Genomic DNA, 20,846 nt, shown 5'->3' with positions numbered 1-20,846 from the left:
CACAATAAAACAATTCAATGAGTGTGACAAAATTCAAAATTAAGAAGGACACAGGACCTTATCACAGGGAGGGAGGCAGGAAAATTGGAAAATTCCAGGGGACAGCACAATTTTAGACTTAAGTACATGTTTACGCTGAGTGGTTCTGAGTGGTTGATGACCGTAATTTCACTGGAGTGAACCTGAACTGTTCAGCAATAAGGCTGGTGCATGGGGACAAATCATCCACGAGTAAGTGATACTCCTAAACAGCTTCTCACCCACACTTCAGTGAAGCTCTGCTGTTCTCACCAGGGTCTAGATGTTCTCATCAGGGGTCTAGAGGTCTGCAAACAGTTACATTTTTGTCTGTCTTACTAGCTAAGTTATTAGCTTTAGGATTTTGATGATTTGAGAGCTCATAGACATCAAGGAGTCCAATGGTTAACGGTATCAGCAATGGGCTGGTATCCTACCTTTGCTTCCTACAAGGAAGACTGACTGGTTTGGGAAGAGAAAGAAGGAAGCACGTAGCTATGAACCACTTTGTTCCATGCCCTCTTATAAGCTGACCCAAATTTGGCCACAGAGCAGAACAGTAACAGAACAGTGCAAGAATACCGCGGATGATGTAAAAGGAAACAAAGAAAAACAAGTCACCCTTCTGTCCAGAATATGTGTTTCTATCATGAAGCAGACCTTATTAACTATTTGACAAAACCACTCACGTAAGGATATTTATTGCTTTCTCTCCACAAACTGTTTCTGGTTACAATGAGCCAATGGGCAGGTAAGTCCACACCTCTTTCCTTTTCTATCTGCATGTACTAAGGATATCCTTAAACTCCTGTATCGCTGACATACAAATGTGTGGCAGAGACTTATCCCGCCTTCGAGAGTTTCACTCACCACGTTACCTGTGAAAGGATGTTGGTGCACTGCTGTAATAAAGACACCGGAGGGTTGCCAATACTCGTAGCAAGTTGAACCCTGAGTAACTGTTCCTTCTGGGTAGCGTTTTCTTGCAAAGCGTGGGCAAGGGCCACGGCAGCACACCAGTTTGAAAGCGAATCAGTGGAAAACAGGCCTCCGCACAGTAACTGACCCGCTGAGACCGAGTTACCTGTTGCTACAAAGACAGCAAGCAGAGGATAATAAAAAATTAAATGTTGCTTTACGCACACACACAAAAATGTTCAAAATCCTATTTTATTTTATTTATTTATTTTTTTTTTTTAAGATTTTATTTATTTATTTGACAGAGATCACAAGCAGGCAGAGAGGCAGGCAGAGAGAGAGGAGGAAGCAGGCTCCCTGCCGAGCAGAGAGCCCGACGCGGGACTCGATCCCAGGACTCCGAGATCATGACCTGAGCCGAAGGCAGCGGCTTAACCCACTGAGCCACCCAGGCGCCCCTCAAAATCCTATTTTAAATTTTGTTAATTAGCAATATTGAGTTACATCTGTAAAAGTCTGCTTTTCAAAACAAAATGAAAGATGACAAAAAAGGACTTTGGAAGAAATGTGATAGGATAAGGAGATGTAGAACATGTTAGCCATCAAACTGATGAGATGATATTCCAGAAAATCACTGTCTTAATTAAAAACTATATTTCTGAAGCAAATTCAAGGAAATGCTGTATTTCAAATGTTCCACTACATCTAGGGTCTTTTATCTTAGGATACGTTTTATCATTAAAAAGCTTAAAAGACTACTTACTTTTTAAAACAGAAATTAGAACAAAATCATTTACCATCAATAGTGGAAGGCAGGAGCGTTGACACAATTTCTCCTTGTCCCTTCTGGTTTTTATATAAGAAACACTGGAAACAGTAGAGAACAGCGCAGCGCAGTACGAACGGTTGCCTTTCGTTGACCATGGACATGAGCAGAACTACAATCGCCGGCCTATTGCATTCAAAAAGAACAGGACAGAGAGAAACATTGCAACCCAAGTATACGAATCAACAGCCAGTCGTTGCTACTGACTGAAGAACCATAGTAATAAAATAATATTTCCATCAAGTTAATATTTCCATCTCTATCTCACAGGAACAGTAACTGCAATGGAGACAAGCGATCTGTTTGCTTAAGGCCCGGAGGAGGGGGTGTGGTATCTGACTGAGCCCAAATACCTAAGCTCCAAGGACCACAAACTCTTTTAAAATAGCAACATGCTTATCTTGTCAGATGATTTCTAGTTTCAGAACATATAGTTGAACTTCTTAAGGGAATAAGATGTATATACGAGATATACTAAAAACCCAAAGGAAGTTTTGACTTCCTCAGAGAAATCGCAAGATTTCCCTTTTCCTACCTTGGTGGGTTTGAAGGTGCATTTACAGAAGCAAAGTAGTCTTGGTTTACTTGGTAGCCTCGAATAACTTCTGATACAGTATTAATGGTCTATTAAGGGGGGAAAAATAAAAATTTAGAGAGAGAACGTCAAGGACGAAAACCTGTTTTCAAAGAAAGAAAATGTTTTATCCTTCTGTGTTTTGCTTTTAAATGCCAAGACTCAGACACCAAAAAAAGCAGTGACAGCATTATAATCTTCTAACACTTTTTTGAAATAACATTTTAAAACATTAAGTGCAGGCCTCTAATTAGAAATAACACCTGACTACAAGCATTTAAAATATCAAAAAACTAAAATTAATAGTATTCCCTAACATACAGAATCTATTTCTACAAAACAAGGATGCTTTAGGATAAAATCGGAGAAGACATTTAAAATCTAACAAATTAAATTTCAATTTAAGGATGAAGTTGAAAAGACCTCCAAGAAAATAGAATAAAAAGACAAACTAGGTCCATAGAAAGTCCAACAATCTTTCAATAGAGTTGCAGAAGCAGGACATAAAAAAATTATCAGGAAATATGAAAAACATTCTCAGAACTGAAGAACACATGTCTATAGCTTGAAAGGGCCCAGTGAGTGACAAAAATAATTGAAGAGGGGAAAAAAAAGTCTGTAGTACTGTACATCATCAGGATATTTCTGGAAACAAGAAAGAAAGAGAAGATCCCAAAAGTTTCTAGAGAAAAAAAGATTACATAAAAAGGATTAAGCTTAAAAATGGCTTCAGATTTTTTAACGGCAGCATTGAAATAATGTTCTGAAAGTTGAGTGTTAGGATTTCCAACTCTGAATGGATACCTAGCCAAACATTTGAACTGAAAGTAGAAGAATGACATCAAAGAGCTAAAACCAAGTTCTCCTGCCATCTACCTTTTTTGGAAAGTTAAGTAAACTAAGATAACGAGCCGAAAGGTTGAGGGGTAAAGACACGGCCTGGTAACTAAGAGATTTCAGTCAAGAGAGAAGTAAAAGGAGATCCTAGGGGGCTGGTCAAAGTCCCAGGACAAGAGATGTGCATAGAAGGAGAGAATAACTAGCCCATATTGGAGCAGGAGGATGGAAGGCTTCCAGAAAGAAAACTGCCTGGGATGGAAATGATGTGTTAAGCATGCGATAGCACTAATATGGAGGCACACAGAAAATCAGTAAGACGAAAAAAGAACACTACTACAACTTAGGAAAGAGAAAGGGATATTTAACAAAAGATATGGGCAACCTGTCAGGACCCCTCTCACTCTTGAGAGCTTTTTCTGTATCTTCACTTAATAAACTTCTATCACTTAAAAAAAGAAAGATAATTAGCTCAGTTCCCTGCTCTGGCTTAGCAGGGAACAGTATTTATATAGTCATAAAATTATAAGCCCTGAGTACTGATTTAAACACAAATTACTGGGGGGACAGAAGGAAGTAAAGTGAGAGGGTTATACAATGGGAAGCAAGACTTAAGTCAGGGTGGAGCGAGGCTAAAGATAGCGGGTTCTGTTACAGAACTTATTATCATCTCTTCTTTTAATGTGCATGTGTTAATTTGAGAAAAATTTCAAAACAGTTCAAATAAACTCCACCTTTCTTTCCTTCGAACTAACTTCCTTTTCTTAATAGGCAGGCGAGAAAAAATGCCAAACATCAGGGAGAAAGAATGTACAATTCTCGGAATATGTAAGACTACTTAGAGTCTCAAGTCTTATTTGACTAAATCATACTGTTCTCAAAATTAAAACCATTAATCATACTGGGTATTCCTGCTGAATACAATAAAATTAATGAAATCCTGTACGCTTTCACATTATTCATATACTATTGAACTTGAGGATGGAGTATACCTTTGGGGCTTAATAATGTCAAATTACGCTCAGTAGATTTTAGTAGGACCAGTTAGGAATTTAACATATAAAAGTGGTTCACTTCTACTGTTTTTCCTTTAGCTGACATCTAATTCCTCTTAGGATTCCCGATTTCAACGGCCGAGCAGCCCCTGGCCCCACGCGGTTTACCTCGGTCAGGATATCGGCGGGAACGCCGGTGGCCATGAGGATGGTGCAGAGCTGCTGCAGTAAGCCGCACTGGAACATGGCTTTCTGGCAGCTGCTCGTAGCCCCGGGAGGGTTGGTGGGAGAGACCAGCACCCGAACAAGCTGCGAAAGGAAGAGCAAACAAAATGCGTCTTTTAACGATTTGAAAAGTCTGGAGGGAAATGATCTGTATGAACACGAGTATCTGTGTGAAGGCTTCCCTCCCCCTCCTCAGCCAGATCTAGGGGCTCTTCCCTTCAAGCTCTCACGGCAACGGCTCTGCTACAGCGCACGGTGCGCTATGCCGTTTGCGCCACTTTGTCGCCTTCAGGGGATTGTGAACTCCCGAGCAGAGGAGCAGAGACTGCCTCAGTCATTTTTGTTCCAAAGAACAAGCCCAGTATTTATAACATAGTTTATATTCAGCGAGTGAACGGATGAATGGAGTAACAGGGTGGTATATTTCTTATCAAAGTAAAGATGGAACTACCTAATTACAGAGCAGATCTGGGAACAGAGTGGCCTGAGGTGTGATAAATTCCCCTTCACTGGGAGCTACTTAAAGAGAGACCAGAACTTACAACTGAAGACGTGGTAGAAGATTTACCCATTACGCAAGGGGTTGGCCTCATTGATCATTAATGCTAATTAAATCCTTACGGCTCAATGATTAGTCTGAACTTGAACATGAAATCTGAGAAACAAAAAAATGTCATCCCCAACATTTTCAGCATCGTTATATCTACAAAATAATTTTATATGCATCTTGTATTTTAAGACTACACTCACAGGTCTGTGTGTGTACAGAGCTTTATATATTAAGATCACATGGGAAATTTGTGATAACACTTTATTAAGAGGGTTGATTAAGGGGTTCCTGGGTGGCTCAGTCAGCTGGACATCTGCCTTTGGGTCAGGTCATGATCCCAGAGTCCTCGGATCAAGGCCCAAGTTGGGCTCCCCGCTCAATGCGGAGTCTGCCTCTCCCTTTTCCCCTGGCCCTCCCCTGCTTGTGCTCCTTCTTTCCTCTCTCAAATAAATAAATAAAATCTTAAAAAAAAAAAAAAAGAGGGTTGACTAATACACTGATGTTACTAGAGAGCAATTTTAGGATTACCCATTGGTTTAAATCCTTAAGCCTTTCTAGTTAGGCCTCCAAGGCTTTTTTTTTTTTTAAATTTATCCTCCTATCCTTACGTGGCTGGGTGGGGGGTGGCAGAGGGAATATATATATACATATATACATGTATATATGTGTATATATACGTATATATGTGTATATGTATTACATGTGTAAAACAAATACCAAGCTAGATGTCTTTTCTCCCATAAATATTTCTATATGCATCTCTAACTAAAAAGGATTTTAAAAAACATAATCATCATGCTATCACCATACCTAACAAAATCAACAATAATTCCCTAATACAATCTAATCACTTGGATATCTTTACTGATGATGTAAAAAAAAGAAAAAGCAATTATCCATTTTCTAGGTGACAGAGAAGTAGGAAAAGGTGACTGAAGAAAGAGGTAATACTTAATATGAGGATAAGAAAACAAGGGAAGACTTAATAACAACATTCAAATCTGTAAAATACTGTAAGGAATGGACTTGTATTTTCCCAGAAAGCAAACCAAGGGGAAGTCTGTAGAAATTATATCAAGGCAGACTTTAACCCATTATATGGATTGAGTTTTTAATAACTAGAATTGCCCCAAAATAAAAAGGATTTTCTCATAAGGTAATGAGCTTTCTGAGAGTTGCTGGCAGTAACTGTTCAAAAAATGGTCTACAAAGGTATATATGCCTGTAGGCATAGGAGGCAGAACTAGTCATAACACTATCATTTCAGGACAAAATTAAAATGTTTTATGACTAGGGGCGCCTGGGTGGCTCAGTGGATTAAAGCCTCTGCCTTCAGCTCGGGTCATGATTCCAGGGTCCTGGGATCGAGCCCCGCATCGGGCTCTCTGCTCGGCAGGGAGCCCGCTTCCTCGTCTCTCTCTCTGCCTGCCTCGCTGCCTACCTGTGATCTCTGTCAAATAAAAAAAAAAAATCTTAAAAAAAAAAAAAAATGTTTTATGACTAAAAAATGTTTTGAAAAGATGAGCATCCCCCAAATTTAATCTGTAAAAGCTGAATAAAATATTCTTAAGCACATCAATTTCAACTTACAGAATTTTTAAGATCAATCATGATTTCAACTGCAATGATGAATAAATTCCAGTTAGGATGTTTACTATTCGAACAGGACCATTTATCACCATTTTTGGTGTATTTCCATTTGGTGCAACATAGAGAACTCAAAGTACAAGCAACCCTACATACAGCTATAAAGAAATAGCATTGGAAAAGCAGAAGATAACCTGCGACCTGTGAAGTCATGAATATACCAACTACTCGATTTTTGACATGGAGAATATATTAAAGTGAATTAAACTCAGGCTCTTTATTTTGAAGTTTACGTTCAAGATTTTATTCAGTTTTTTTTTAAGCCAAGAGTACTTAAAGAACCAATTTACTATCTACTTAATTTTTGTTGATATTCAGTATGCTAGTCTACGTTTTTGTTTTTGTTTTTTGGTAAAATAGTACTTTACTTTTTAAACAGCAACACTTTCTTCAAAAATAATTCCTTACATAGTACCCTAAACTACAAAACACGCGTGGACTCCTCCAGCACTTTAAAAGATCACTGCTTGGCAAGACAGACCGAAGTTTTTGCCCATCACCAGACCCTTCACTCTGTCTAACCACCTTTTGAAAGGTACTTTTCTAGAGGAAGTTCCTTTATTAAGAAAGTGGTATTGGGCAAAGATATCAAGCTTACTACTTTGGATGCTATTTTGAAAGGACAAAAACTAACACAGTCTTGAAATATGTAATACTGACATATGAAAACAGAAGTGATGAAGGGAGGAGTGTAAATAGAAAGATTCTACCCATGTTGTCCTATAAAATATTTTCCTAACCACTCTTATGCATATTCTATATAGGATAACTATAATTTATTATCTAAATTGGGACAGTTTAGAAGTGAAAGAGGGCACTGTTACAGTAATTACAAAATGAATACTATCCAGGCAAAATGGGGCATCTGGGCACCCTAATAATCGATCAACCCTACAGAGTCAACTCCCAGGGTATGCAGCAATATTCAGACTCTAATTATTAGAGAAACTATCCATCTAGTTTTAAGGAAAACAACTTCAGAGATGCAGACATAATGCAGAGATATTCGAAAGCCCACAAGAATCACCAGAGTCGGTAAGTTGGGAGGCTAGCGTATAAATTTAAGGATTGAGAAGGCAAAATAAAGATATAAGTAAGTAAAATACTTCAAAGAATTTCATATATTCTCTGATGCAGAAATCATTTGGGATCCTACTGTCTTCAATTTTACTACCATCACCACTAAGCTATCACCATAAAGCTTAAATAAAATTACCCGTGATGTGTCAGTTTCACCTGTATCTGATTTAAAACAGATTATTAATCTTTGGGGGCAGGCACATTAATATTCATTTCCTAGCAGTCAGTGCCTAACTCCCAGTAAATGTTTACTGAATGAATTTATTTGTTGAACGTAGTATTCTGAATATTAAAGCCTTAACTGAAGAAATCAGATTTAAAAAATTCAAATCGACAATCTAACCCATTATTCTCTGGGTGCAAAAGGTTCATCAGGACACTATATATTTGGATTTGCTTTAAAATAATGCAGCAGGACAAGAAAGTGGGATAAAAGGTGAAACAAAACTGCCAGGTGTTAATAATTATTGAAGCTGAGTGATGGATGTGGTAATGGGGGCTGGGGGGAAGGCAATGGCAGAGGATCTCTGAACATAACTGCAAATTCATACTAAAAGATTTTTTAAAGCCCATCTGAAACCAATTCAACATCCTAAGTTTATCAAACACGAGCAATTTTCTTTGCTTTGAAAGGAACAATGTCAAAATTCTTATCACATTTGTATCTAACTACAGTATACCTGTAGCATTACGTGCAGATTAGTCACTTTCTGTGCAGACCAGCCAGAATTTTCATCTCCAACATGAAACCAAGGTTTCATACGTTGAATATATGAGCCTTCTTTAAAAAAATTTTGATTGGAATTGTTGTTTTTTAACAAGTTTTGGAGCAAAATCAGACAATCTTCCACTACTATACCTGGGGAAAGAATGTAAAATGGAAATGATAAGGCTGATAAAACCCGAAGGCAAATTCAATCCCCAAACACTTTTTGCTGCCGGGGTGGGGGTTGGGGGGAATGGGCAGGAGGGTGATGTGCTGAGGGAGGGGGAGAGAATTTTTTTTTTTAAGATTTTATTTATTTATTTGAAAGAGAGAGAGAGACAGTGAGAGAGGGAATACAAGCAGGGGAAGTGGGAGAGGGAGAGGCAGGTTTCCCGAGGAGCAGGGAGCCCGATGTGGGGCCCGATCCCAGGACCCTGAGATCATGACCTGAGCTAAAGGCAGAGGCCCAACCGACTGAGCCACCCAGGTGCCCCGAGAATCTTTTTTTTAAAGATTTTATTTATTTATTTTAGAGAGAGAGAGAGAGGCAGACACATGCGTAGGCATGCGTGCAGGGGAGAAGCAAAGAGGGAGGAAGAGGAACCAGCAGATTATGCTCCATGTTGAGCTCATAGCCCCAGGCAAGGCTTGATCTCATGACCCTGAGATCATGACCTGATGACCTGAGCTTGAGCCAAAATCAAGAGTATAAAACTTAACTGAGTCACCCAGACCAAACACCCCCACCACTCTTTAAAAAAAAGACAAATCTCCAAGCTCAGCATTTCTTCAGTTCTGCAAGGTAGAAAACCTGTGCTGACTCCTGATGGCCACAGGCCACAAGCTGTATGCTCTGATTCAGGTCCCCACCGATCTCTTGACCACTGTGTTCAACTATCCACTCACCTCAGTAACTCATATTCTTTCTTCAGATCCCAGATTAAACATCAAGCACTGATGACCGGGCTAGTCTCACCAGCTACATGCTTCATAAAAGCCTGCTCCTTTTATTATGCAGTTTGTGTCTTGTCCACTAGGTTATAATTCATAAAGACAGGAATGTGAACGTCCTACTAGGATATGTGCTCAGCAGAGACAGAGAAAAGATATAGCTATCAGGTTGCTATTAAATATTTGTTGAATGAATCAACCATATCTTAATCTCTAAGAAGCACCTGACATTGTCGTCTTGATGTCTCTTTCTTGAAACTTCCTCTTGCCTTAGTCTCTAAAACACGAATTACTCTCTTCTCATTTTCCTTACATGCCTCTGGCCACTCCCCAGGCTTCCCATGGTTCCTGGCTCCGGTTCTCCATCTACTCCTCTCTCTGCTCACAACATACTGTTCCATGGGGTACTTGCACCCACACCACAGCTTACACTGCTTTCATGGCTTAAAGCTCTCCAATGATGTCCACTTCACCAAGTGCCAGCTTAACCAAGGATCTGTTCCCTCTGTTGACAATATGATCGATACTAGATGCTCACAGCTGATAGGTTCCTCTGTATACTATATCCACACTTTTACCTCTACTAGTTGAACTTTATGTTTATAAAAATCAGTTGTTTTTTTTTTTTTTAATTAATAGACTTTATTTTGGGGGGCACCTTGGCAGCTCAGTCCGAAAAGCATAACCACTGTTGATCCTGGGATCGTTTGAGTTCAAGCCCTATGTTGAGTGTCAAGATCACTCAAATAAACAAAACTATAAAAAAAAAAAAAAAGGACTATTTCTTAGAGCAGCTTAACAGTGTTTTGTAGAGAAATTTTCAATGTTAATGAAGTCTCATGTACCAATTTTTTCTTTCATGGATCGGGCCTCTAGTATTGTACCTAAGAGTAAACAACTTTTGTAATTTACAAAGCTACCATGCTATTTGCACTAGTTATTAATTAACTAATATATAAACTGCCAAATAATAGTTCCCTCTTATCTGCAGTTTCACTTACTGAGGTCTCACTTATCTGGGATCAAGTGCAGTCCAGAAACCGGTGATCATCCTGATTTAGCGTCAGAAGGTTTATAGCAGCTTAATGCTACATCACAATGCCTACGCCATTCGCCTCACTTCATCACCTAGAAACCTTATCATTTCATATTATCATGAGAAGCAACGTGAGTTCAGCACAGTATTTTCAGAGACAGAGGAGGATCACATTCACATAACTGTAACTACAGTATATTGTTACAATTGTTCTTTTCTATTATTAGTTGTTGTTAATCTCTTACTGTGCCTAATTTGTAAATTAAGTTTTATCATAGGTATGTATATATAGGAAAAAACACTGTATACATAAGATTTGGTTACTATCTATGATTTCAGGTATCCACTGGGGGTCTTGGAATGTATTCCTTATAGATAGGGATTTTATAAAAACTAAGTCTTTGGCAAAACTCAATGAAAGCAAGTCATTAAGAATAGCTGTTGTTATATACGGGTAATATAAGTCTAAAAAACAAGAAAGCTAATTGTAAAAACCCACGAAGATCTTGCATTTCACTGTAAAGAAACCCAAAAGCAAATCCTACATGATGTATTATAGATGTGATATTATAAAGATGCAGAAAGATGATGGAAAAACTCCAGTCGACCCATATTTGAAGAAAAGGGTCTGGCCCTAACTCAAAAGATCACTTTATCAATGCATATTGAAAAAAATTATTACATTTAACTTGAAATAAAAATGTTTAAGGTGCATATTTAAAATATGTTTAAAATCTCTGATTTAACCAGTCCTTCACTCCAAATTAGAGGCTTCCTGACTTCATACTGCTGGACCATGTGGATCCTCACCTGCTGAGGAGGAATCACTGTATCTGTCTCTTATGAAGGACCATAAATCTCCATTAAATAAGATCTGCCATTAAGGAGCATCAGAAGGCCCTGGAGGAAAAAGAATGTCAAAACCCTCACCATCACTGGCGGGCCTTCCCTCCACTGTGCAAAGTTAATTCTAGAGCTTTGAAGGCTACCATCGGTCACAAGGAGCCACTGGAACTTATCTTAGCAATCCTAAAGACTAGCCAATTCTACCTTGTCTTAAAATTCTGTTTTCCTTGGTTGCCTCTGAAAATATATACCTCGCTAATCACCTATGCACCTCCATGTTCTCATCTTAGAATGCTTAATCTCCTTTGAAGTCTTTCAAGATGCTACCTCTAACTCCTAAATACTGGTTAATAAAACCTACTATATACCCTCAATCACTTCATGAAATGTTTTTGGTTTTTTTTTTTTAAGATGTATTTATTTTGTTGAGAGATAGCATGCACAAGCAGGGGAGAGGGGCAAATGGAGAGGGAGAAGCAGACTGCCCACTGAGCAGGAAGCCTGACGCGGTGCTCGATCCCAGGACCCCCAGATCATGACCTGAGCCGAAGGTAGCCGCTTAACCGACTGAGCCACCCAGGTGCCCCAAAATATTTTTTTCTTTAAAGAAGCTACCTTCGGTGCCTGGGTGGCTCAGTCAGTTACGCGTCTGCCTTCGGTTCATGTCATGATCTCAGGGCCTGGGAGTGAGTCTCACATTGGGCTCCCTGCTCATTAGGGAGCCTGCTTCTCCTTCTCCCTCTGCTGCTCCCCCTGCTTGTGCTCTCTACCTGTTAAATAAATAAAAACAATCCTTACAAAAAAAAAAAAAAAAAAAAAAAAAAAAGCAGCACCTGCCTTTTAACATTCTGAAGGGCAGGCAGTTCATGCTCTCGATTCTATGTATGAGTCGGAATGTGAAATCTATGATCCTCCCAGCCCAGTGTACTTTCCAGAGACCACAGTTCCTCTGCCTTCTCACAAAATCTCCCGTTTCCTTGCGGATCAGGCCATGTGCCCATATGATCTCTTACACTCCTCATTGCTTATGTAACAAAACTATGGTCACTATTCTGTTCACTGACAGCATCACGGGCATCTTGCTCAAAATCTTTTCTCTACTTGCTGCTGTCATTCTTGATTTCGGTGACAATCCCTCTAATACCTGGACTTCTCAGTTCCCTGACCTCACTGTCAGAATTCTCATTCCATTACAAAACCTCCCATCTTTCCCGCTCCAGTATTTCCAACCTATCTGTTCTACGGCTTCCCTGAGACTTTCAACCCAACAAGTCTTTCTTTTCAGGAACGCTCTCTACCTTTACTTTCCTCCCTGTCTAGCTTAGATTATACAAATCTTCATTTCTTCACTCTGTAGATAATAAACTAAGTTCTCTTGTCTTACTTTCTTTTCATAGCACCTTCCTCGAAAAAACAAAATCCTGTGAAAAATTAACTGCTTGGTTTTTTTTCTCTATTGCACCTAGGCAGCAGAGTACTGGAAGGGAGTGGGGAGACAGAATCACCTAATCAAGCAATCTGCAGTGCTGTAAAATCACAGTGAAAAGCCTCAATGGGGCTTTTATCCCTGCCTGGAAATCTTCCTAATTACAACAGTCAACTAGCTCTCTTATTCTCCAAAAGACTTTTTACCTCCCCCATAATTCTCAGCTGGGTCCTCCTCTTTCCCTCTCAGCATGACTCTATTTTCAATTCAACTTCCTACCACCAAATCTGCAAAAGGACCTACCTCTCCACCTGTGCACTCAACATTATGATGGGAGATGTGCTTCTTTTCCTGTCTTAAAAGCCAACTCCCGGGGCGCCTGGGTGGCTCAGTGGGTTAAAGCCTCTGCCTTCGGCTCAGGTCATGGTCCCGGGGTCCTGGGATCGAGCCCGCATCGGGCTCTCTGGGTGGCGGGGAGCCTGCTTCCCCTTCTCGCTCTCTCTCTGCCTGCCTCTCTGCCTGCTTGTGATCTCTGTCAGGTGAATAAATAGAATCTTTAAAAAAAAAAAAAAAAGCCAACTCCAAACCCTACTCTGGATTCCAATCCTTCCTCCTTTTTTAGGTATTCTGAATCAATGATTGATCATCCTCTCTCTCTCTCGTATCCTCCCTCTTCTCAACTTGCTTATATTGGTTGTAGTCTCTCTCATTTTAAAGAAAAGACCCTCATAGATTAAAGAAGAATAATCTGTATCTCCAAAGATACAGAAAAAAAATTCACTAAAATTCAAGATTCAAGGGCACCTGGGTGGCTCAGCTGGTTAAGCAACTGCCTTCAGCTCAGGTCATGATCCTAAGGTCCTGGGATTGATCCCCACATCAGACTCCCTGCTCTGCGGGGGAGCCTGCTTCTCCCCCTCCATATCCCTGCCGCTCCCCCTGCTTCTGCTCTCTTGCTCTGTCAAATAAATAAAATCTTAAAAAAAAAAAAAAAAAAAAGAGTTAAAAAAAATAGAATCAAGATTCATTCATGATAAAAACTTAGCAAAAATAAAATTTAATGGCAAGACATCAGTACTCAATAAAGTCAGCAACATTCAACAGTGTATTAAAGATTGTAATTAGTGCAATGAGATGAAAAAGAAAAGTGGTGTAAGAATTGAAAATGAAGAAAAAATGATTAATTTTATGAGTAGAAAATATTTTCTACACAGAAAGCCCAATTAGAACCAAGGATTTAAGAAGGTGGTTGGACACAAGATTAACATACAAAAATCAAGTAATGACCAGTTTGAGAATGTAAAAGAAAAAGATCACATTTATATGGTAACAAAACAAAATGCTTAGGAATCAATTTAATAAAAAAAGATGTAACAGGGGCACTGGGTGGCTCAGTGGGTTGGGGCTTCTGTCTTCAGCTCAGGTCATGATCTCAGGGTCCTGGGATTGAGCCCCACGTCGGGCTCTCTGCTCAGCGGGGAGCCTGCCTCCCTTCCTCTCTCTCTGCCTGCCTCTCTGCCTGCTTATGATCTCTGTCAGATAAATAAATAAAATCTTAAAAAAAAAAAAAAGATTATGAATGGTTATGAATGGGAAGTCAATACATGAAGATGATAATTCTCCTTAAATTAATCTGTAAACCCAATATATTTCTAATCAAAATTCCAACAGGGGGGTGGTGCCTGGCTGGCTCATCAGTAGAGCATGTGACTCCTGATCTTGGGGTTGTAAGTTTGAGATCCATATATATATATATATTTATTGTTATTGTTATTATAGATATATTTAACATATAGAACTTGATTAGCAAACTCATTTCATTCAAATGAACAACAAAAGGAAAAGGCGTGTTAAGGCAATTAAGAAGAGGGTTTCACAATTCATTAGATGAATAAATTATGAAAATTCATTCACAAGTGTACAAAATTCACAAGTATACAAATTCACAAATTCACTCACAAATTCACAAGTGTACAAAAATACACTTCTCAGATATAATTTATCTTTATCCACAGTTCCTGAAAACCCTTCAGAGCCACAAAGGTGAAATGGGGATCTTGCTATTTATTAATGAAGATGATTTTGGGATGCCACCCAAGGGCAGGCACTGGTTGCCAGTAAGACCAACCACGTGACTATAGGTTGGAACTTTTCAGTGCTCCCAAGAAATCTCCCCACCTCCAGGGATGGGGAAGAGCATAGAGGTTCAATCAGCTAATGGCCAGTGACTTAGTCAATTGTGAATTTTTAATGAAGACTCCATAAAAAACCAAGAGGACAGTTTTTTGCCCCTTTTCAGAGAGCCTCAACACCTGGCAAACCAAAATGTTTCCAAGTGTCATTGAGCTGGGACCCAAGCTTCGTGAGGACAGAAGCTCCTTTGTTCAGGACCTCCCCCTATGTATCTCTTTATCTGGCTATTGATTCATATCCTTTAATAAACCAGTAAACATTAAGTGTTTCCCTGAATTCTGTGAGGTAGGTCAGAAGCACAGGTAACAGCCTGGGGCTTGTGACTAGCATGTGAAGGGGGAGCGGGGAGGGAAGTCTTGTGGGACTAAACCTTCCACCTATGGAATCTGATGCTATCTGTGGGTAGACAGGGTCAGAACTGAGTTGAATTCTCAAATACCCTGCTGGTATCTAACAATGGAATTGGATGTGGGAACCAACCAATATAAAAGATTTTTCCTATATTCTAATAGATAAGATATTACTATGAGGTTTAGTAATTAATAAAGTGTAGTTATAGTGCAGAGTGAGACAAATGGAATGAAACAGAGAACTCAGAAACAGAACTTCACATGTATAGATGTTTGATTACAAATCTCATACCATCATTCAAATGAAAGATCCTGCTAATTAAATGTAAAAGACAATTGCAAAGCCTTTAGTAGAAGAAAATGATGAAAACTCTCTTTACAACCTTGAGGTAGAGAGAAATTTTTAGAATAAAACACAAAAGAACACACTATTTTTTAAAATTCAATATATGAGGGTGCCTGGGTGGCTCAGTTAAGCATCTGACTTCAGTTCAGGTCATGATCTCAGGGTCCTGGAGCCCCCATAGCAGGCTCTGTGCTCAGTGGGGAGTCTGCTTGTCCCTCTGCCCCTCCTCCTGCTTGTATTCTCTCTCTCTCAAATAAATAATAGAAGAAAAGAAAAAGAAAACGCAATCTTAAAAAAAAAGCCAATATATGTGATTGTTAAAATTTTAAACATTAATAGAAACACTACAAATAAATAGGATAAATAAAAAGAAACCCATACTCCACAAACCATAATGAAAGTAAGAATATAAAGTATGAGTCCTCATTTCTCCCTCTAAGTGCATTCCCTAAAAGTTAACAATTCAGTGAATACAAAAGGAAATCTCTTTCAATCAATCTCCTCATACTATACCTCCATCACTGTTCCCCTCCTCTGTAATAATGTCCAGTAGTCTCTCAAAGGCATTTTCAAAAGCAACAATTTTCTGGATTGCTCCATTGCTTCGTGTTAGTGCCTGCAGTAGTAACACACCCTTATGGAGGAAAAAAGACAACGTTTAGTAGAGGACAACTTCTACAAGACATTTCAAAATCACAGAATTTTAGAAGTGCAGGAATTTTGTAAGTTTAACTCTTTCACTTTATAGACAGGGGGAAAAAATGGCAGATAAGGTGAGCAATATGCCTCCCTAAAATTACAGATCTCAAAGGGACGGAACCTAGACTAGAATCCATGTCTACCAACTCCTAATTCCTTTCTCTTTTCACTGCACAATATAATATACAACAATTCTTACATTTTCATCAATCATTACTTGGCTTTAATTGTGGCCTAAGAGACCTGGGCATAATTCTACGTCTCAGGGATGATTTTGTTTGTGCTTCACAATAGTAATGGTACGAAATTATGAATTAAATAATATAAATCTTCAAACATCATCACATTCTAGCAGAGAAAGTTCACATTTTCCTGTAATTATCTGGCCCCTAAATTCCCAAGACTTGATTCTAAGTCAACAGAAAAGATGCATAAAACAATTCACAGTAGTCTTTGCTTCTGATTCTTAGTTTCTCTCAGCTAACCTGGATTTAGTTTATATATTCTGCAACCTCTTCATTATCATTCAAGAAAAACTCAGTTGCCCACTTCTGCTTATTTTACCATTAAATAACAAGTATTTTGTAACAACAGCATTTGCTATTTCTTTGAAATAGGATTTTTTATGAAAAAATTTTTTAGGAAAAAAGCAGGTATTACTTAAGAGAAAGAAGAATTGCAAAGGGGTAGTTCAAAAGTCCTAAAAAAGGCGAATTAGCTTACTGAGTAGTCTTATTCACATAAGACCAAAAGAAAAAAAAAATTGCCCCTGGACTTTATCTATTTATTTATTTGACAGAGCGAGAGAAGGAACACAAGCAGGGGGAGTGGAAGAAGGAGAAGCAGGCTTCCCTCTGAGCAGGGAGCCCCATGCAGGGTTTGAACCCAGGACCCTGAGAACATAACTGGAGCGGAAGACACTCGATTAACTAAGTTGAGCCACCCAGGCGCCCTGCCCACAGTCTTTAGACTTGTTCTACTCATTTTCCTAACTGACAAGTTTCAACACTGAGATAAGAGAAAGGGAAAAGTAGGTTTTTTTTAGGTGTCAAATTCTCCCACTTAATGCTGTCCGGTTTAACTGCTACGAAAGTGGGGAAGGAATACAGTAGAAAGAACACTAAAGCTCTGAGTTAGATAAAGTGGGTTTTAAAAATGATTGTCCTATGTACTAGCTGTGCAACCTTAAGCAAATTACATAAATTTTTAGTATACCCATGTGTAAACTAAGGATAATATCTTTGTTATAGGATTTTTATTAAAAGTAAAGGAGATAAAATAACTTCCATGGAAGCTACCAGGCTTATATGTACACAGTACTTATATTTTAAGTTCTTAACACATGTTCATTTATTTTTCCTGACTATAAAGAGATATATCGCTCTAATCAAACATATCCACTGGGACGCCTGGGTGGCTCAGTGGGTTACTCCTCTGCCTTCGGCTCCCGTCATGATCTCAGGGTTCTGGGATCGAGTCCTGCATGGGGCTCTCAGCGGGGAGCCTGCTTCCCATCTCTCTCTGCCTGTCTCTCTGTCTACTTGTGATCTCTCTCTCTCTCTCTAATAAATAAATAAATAAAATCTTTAAAAAAACAAAAAACAAAAAACATATCCACTAAATGCTACTAAGAATGGAAGTATACTCACTAGTTATTTAAAGTAAGTGGATACCAAGTCCTTACTTTAAAAACCGGTAATTAAAGGCATTTATTCATTTATTATTCATTAATTCTACTTTTCAAATATGTACTATATTTCAGGGTAACAAATTAGACTACTTGATGAAGTAAAGTTGTTCTTTGCAGGAGATTATAGCTTAATACATGTGAAATAATGACAGAATTATAGAAATCATCATTTTGGAACTCTTAACAAAATAACCGATTAAAGCAATGATCATTAACGGAGGATCCGATGCACCTGATGAATCTGATGTAAGGAAGGCTGGTAGAGAATTTACAGTGGAGAGATCCAAATCAAACCCACTGATCACTAAATGTGAGACAGCCAGATAATACCTGTCTCCTCATGTGTTGTAAAATTAAGTTCGCTGTATCATTAGGAAATATCCTAGCAAACAGGTGAACCAAAACCTAATCAAGCCCTTTAGATAAGCTAACAGACATAACAATCAAATGTAATAAGAGAATCTTCTCTGGAAAACAACCATAAAGGATATCTTTGGAAAAAAAAAAAAAAAAAGGATATCTTTGAGACAAATGGAAAATCTGAATATGGAATGGTAATCTTATTGAAACTGAGGGCTAAGACATCATTGTTAACTTGTTAAATGTGATAATGGCATTATAGTTATATCAGGATATATCCTGAAATATTACATACTTTAGTATATATACCGTATCTATCTATCTATCTATCTATCTATATAGATATATATATATATCCTGATATATTTTACTATATATAAATACCCTACATACTTTAGTATACATACCATATATGTATAGTATGTGTGTACATGTATGTATGGATACACACATACTATACATACACGGTATGTATACTAAAGTGTGTAATGGTGAAATTATATTGATTGTTTCAATGTTTTTAAATGTCCCAGTCAAAAATAAATGATGGTGGGGAGAGGAGAGACAGATGAAACAAGTATAACAAAATTTTGAAAACTGATGGTTTGTCTGTATTCTCTTCTTTCTCATAATAATTTTTTTTTTAAGATTTTATTTATTTATTTGACAGAGAGAAATCACAAGTAAGCAGAGAGGCAGGCAGAGAGAGAGGAGGAAACAGGCTCCCCGCTGAGCAGAGAGCCTGATGTGGGGCTCGATCCCAGGACCTGGGATCATGACCTGAGCCGAAGGCAGCGGCTTAACCCACTGAGCCACCCAGGCACCCCTCATAATAATTTCTTACAATAAAAAATTAAAGGGGGGCCTGGGTGGCTCAGTGGATTAATAAGCCTCTGCCTTCAGCTCAGGTCATGATCTCAGGATCCTGGGATCAAGCCCCACATCAGGCTCTCTGCTCAGCGGGGAGCTTGCCCCCCCCACCTGCCTCTCTGCCTGCTTGTGATCTCTGTCTGTCAAATAAATAAACAAAATCTTCAAAAAAAGAAAGAATATTAAAAAAAAAATAAAGATGGAATTACAGTCTATCACTTAGGAGTGAGCAGGTAGTTAACTCCTAGAGTTTTTCAACTTTTCTTGCTAATTTTTAAGCACGGTAACACAAATAAAGAGGATCATGTCTGTGCACCTATGGTAAATGACCAACTAATTCTCTAATCCAGATCAAAATTAATGTTTCAGGGGTGCCTGGGTGGCTCAGTGTGTTAAGCCTCTGCCTTTGGCTCAGGTCATGATCTCACGGTCCTGGAATTGAGCCCCACATCAGGCTCTCTGCTTAGTGGAGAGCCTGCTTCCCTCTCACCCTCTGCCTGTAGTATCTCTGCCTACTTGTGATTTCTCTGTCAAATAAATAAATAAAATTTAAAAAAAAAACAAACAAAAAACAAAATTAATGTTTCAAATATAAAACAAACTGGGCTAAAAATCTTTACAGATATGCACCCTGGGAAGCTAGTCAATGTTGACAACTATTACTGAGTACAATTAGAAAGTTGATTAAAAAGAAGAAAGGAAAGAATTTTTAAAGAAGAATTAAAAAAAGAGAAGACACAAGAGGAGGAAAAGAGTAGTAGACTATTCCACGCGATCACAGTGCCAATAAGAACTACCGAAGCTGCTATTTAGTTGCCTCTGGGGGCTGGTGTCAACTGAGGTGTATTGTGGTGTGTTATATCACAAATGTTACAACAGTAATTAGCCAAAAAAAATTCAAATGAATCAGTTTACTAACCTCAAGAAAGGATGGCTGTAAAACATAAAAGCCAAGAATCTAGATGTTAAAAATATATAACTTAATCCCTAATCATAAAATTAATGAAAAGCAACATAAACAGAGAATCATTTTATCTGTCTCAAATAAAAATTGAGAAAAAGATGGGGTGCCTGGGTGGCTCAGTCAGTTAAGCGTCTGACTTTCTATCTCAGATCAGGTCTTGATCTTAGGGTCATGAGTGCTGGGTTTGGAGCCTACCTTAAAAAATATCAAAAAAAAAAAACAAAAAACAAAACAAAACCCAAAAAACAAAAGAAAAATTGAGAAAAAGGTTAAGAGCAGGAAAAAAGTAAGGGTTAAAGGAAATGGTATATTTAAGAATGAAGCTAATGCAGTTATACACACACACACATATACACACACACACACACACAAATTCTATGTGCAAATGAAAATAAATGGTAATGATACTAACAGAAATCCATGAAGAATTTCCTTATTAAATGGCTTAAATGGTGGGGCGCCTGGTGGGCTCAGTCAGTGGAGCATGTGACTCTTGATCTCAGGGTTGTAAGTCTGAGCCCCATGTTGGATGTAGAGATTACTTAAAAATAAAATCTTAAAAAAAAAGTAAACAAATAAATAATAAAATAAAATAGAATGGAAAATATTTTTAAAAAAGGTTTGTATGGTATCATTTTCTTTATATTGAGGGCCAAGAGAACAAAACAACATCAAATTTAAGATATATGGTAATATTTTAGTGAACGGAAGATTCTCAAAATTCCCAAGTAGATGAATA

The 20,846-nt window shown here is 38.3% G+C and overlaps 1 protein-coding gene across 4 annotated transcripts in view; it reads right to left on the bottom strand.

Annotated features, from left to right (window-relative positions):
* The window catches only part of USO1 (USO1 vesicle transport factor), an 87,360-nt gene that overhangs the window by 22,243 nt on the left and 44,271 nt on the right, over positions 1–20,846 (bottom strand). For all 4 annotated transcript variants that reach the window (XM_047719547.1, XM_047719549.1, XM_047719548.1 and 1 more), the window contains 6 exons: positions 16,038–16,158; positions 8,351–8,529; positions 4,337–4,477; positions 2,298–2,386; positions 1,734–1,888; positions 897–1,108 (listed from right to left, as the gene is read on the bottom strand). In XM_047719547.1, the coding sequence (XP_047575503.1) occupies positions 897–1,108; positions 1,734–1,888; positions 2,298–2,386; positions 4,337–4,477; positions 8,351–8,529; positions 16,038–16,158 (897 nt within the window). The remainder of the gene's footprint in view (positions 1–896; positions 1,109–1,733; positions 1,889–2,297; positions 2,387–4,336; positions 4,478–8,350; positions 8,530–16,037; positions 16,159–20,846) is intronic.

Source organism: Lutra lutra, chromosome 2 (genome assembly GCF_902655055.1).
Source record: "Lutra lutra chromosome 2, mLutLut1.2, whole genome shotgun sequence".
Classification (NCBI taxonomy): domain Eukaryota; kingdom Metazoa; phylum Chordata; class Mammalia; order Carnivora; family Mustelidae; genus Lutra; species Lutra lutra.
Note: the sequence above shows the minus strand (reverse complement) of the source record. Positions and strands in the feature narration are given on the sequence as shown.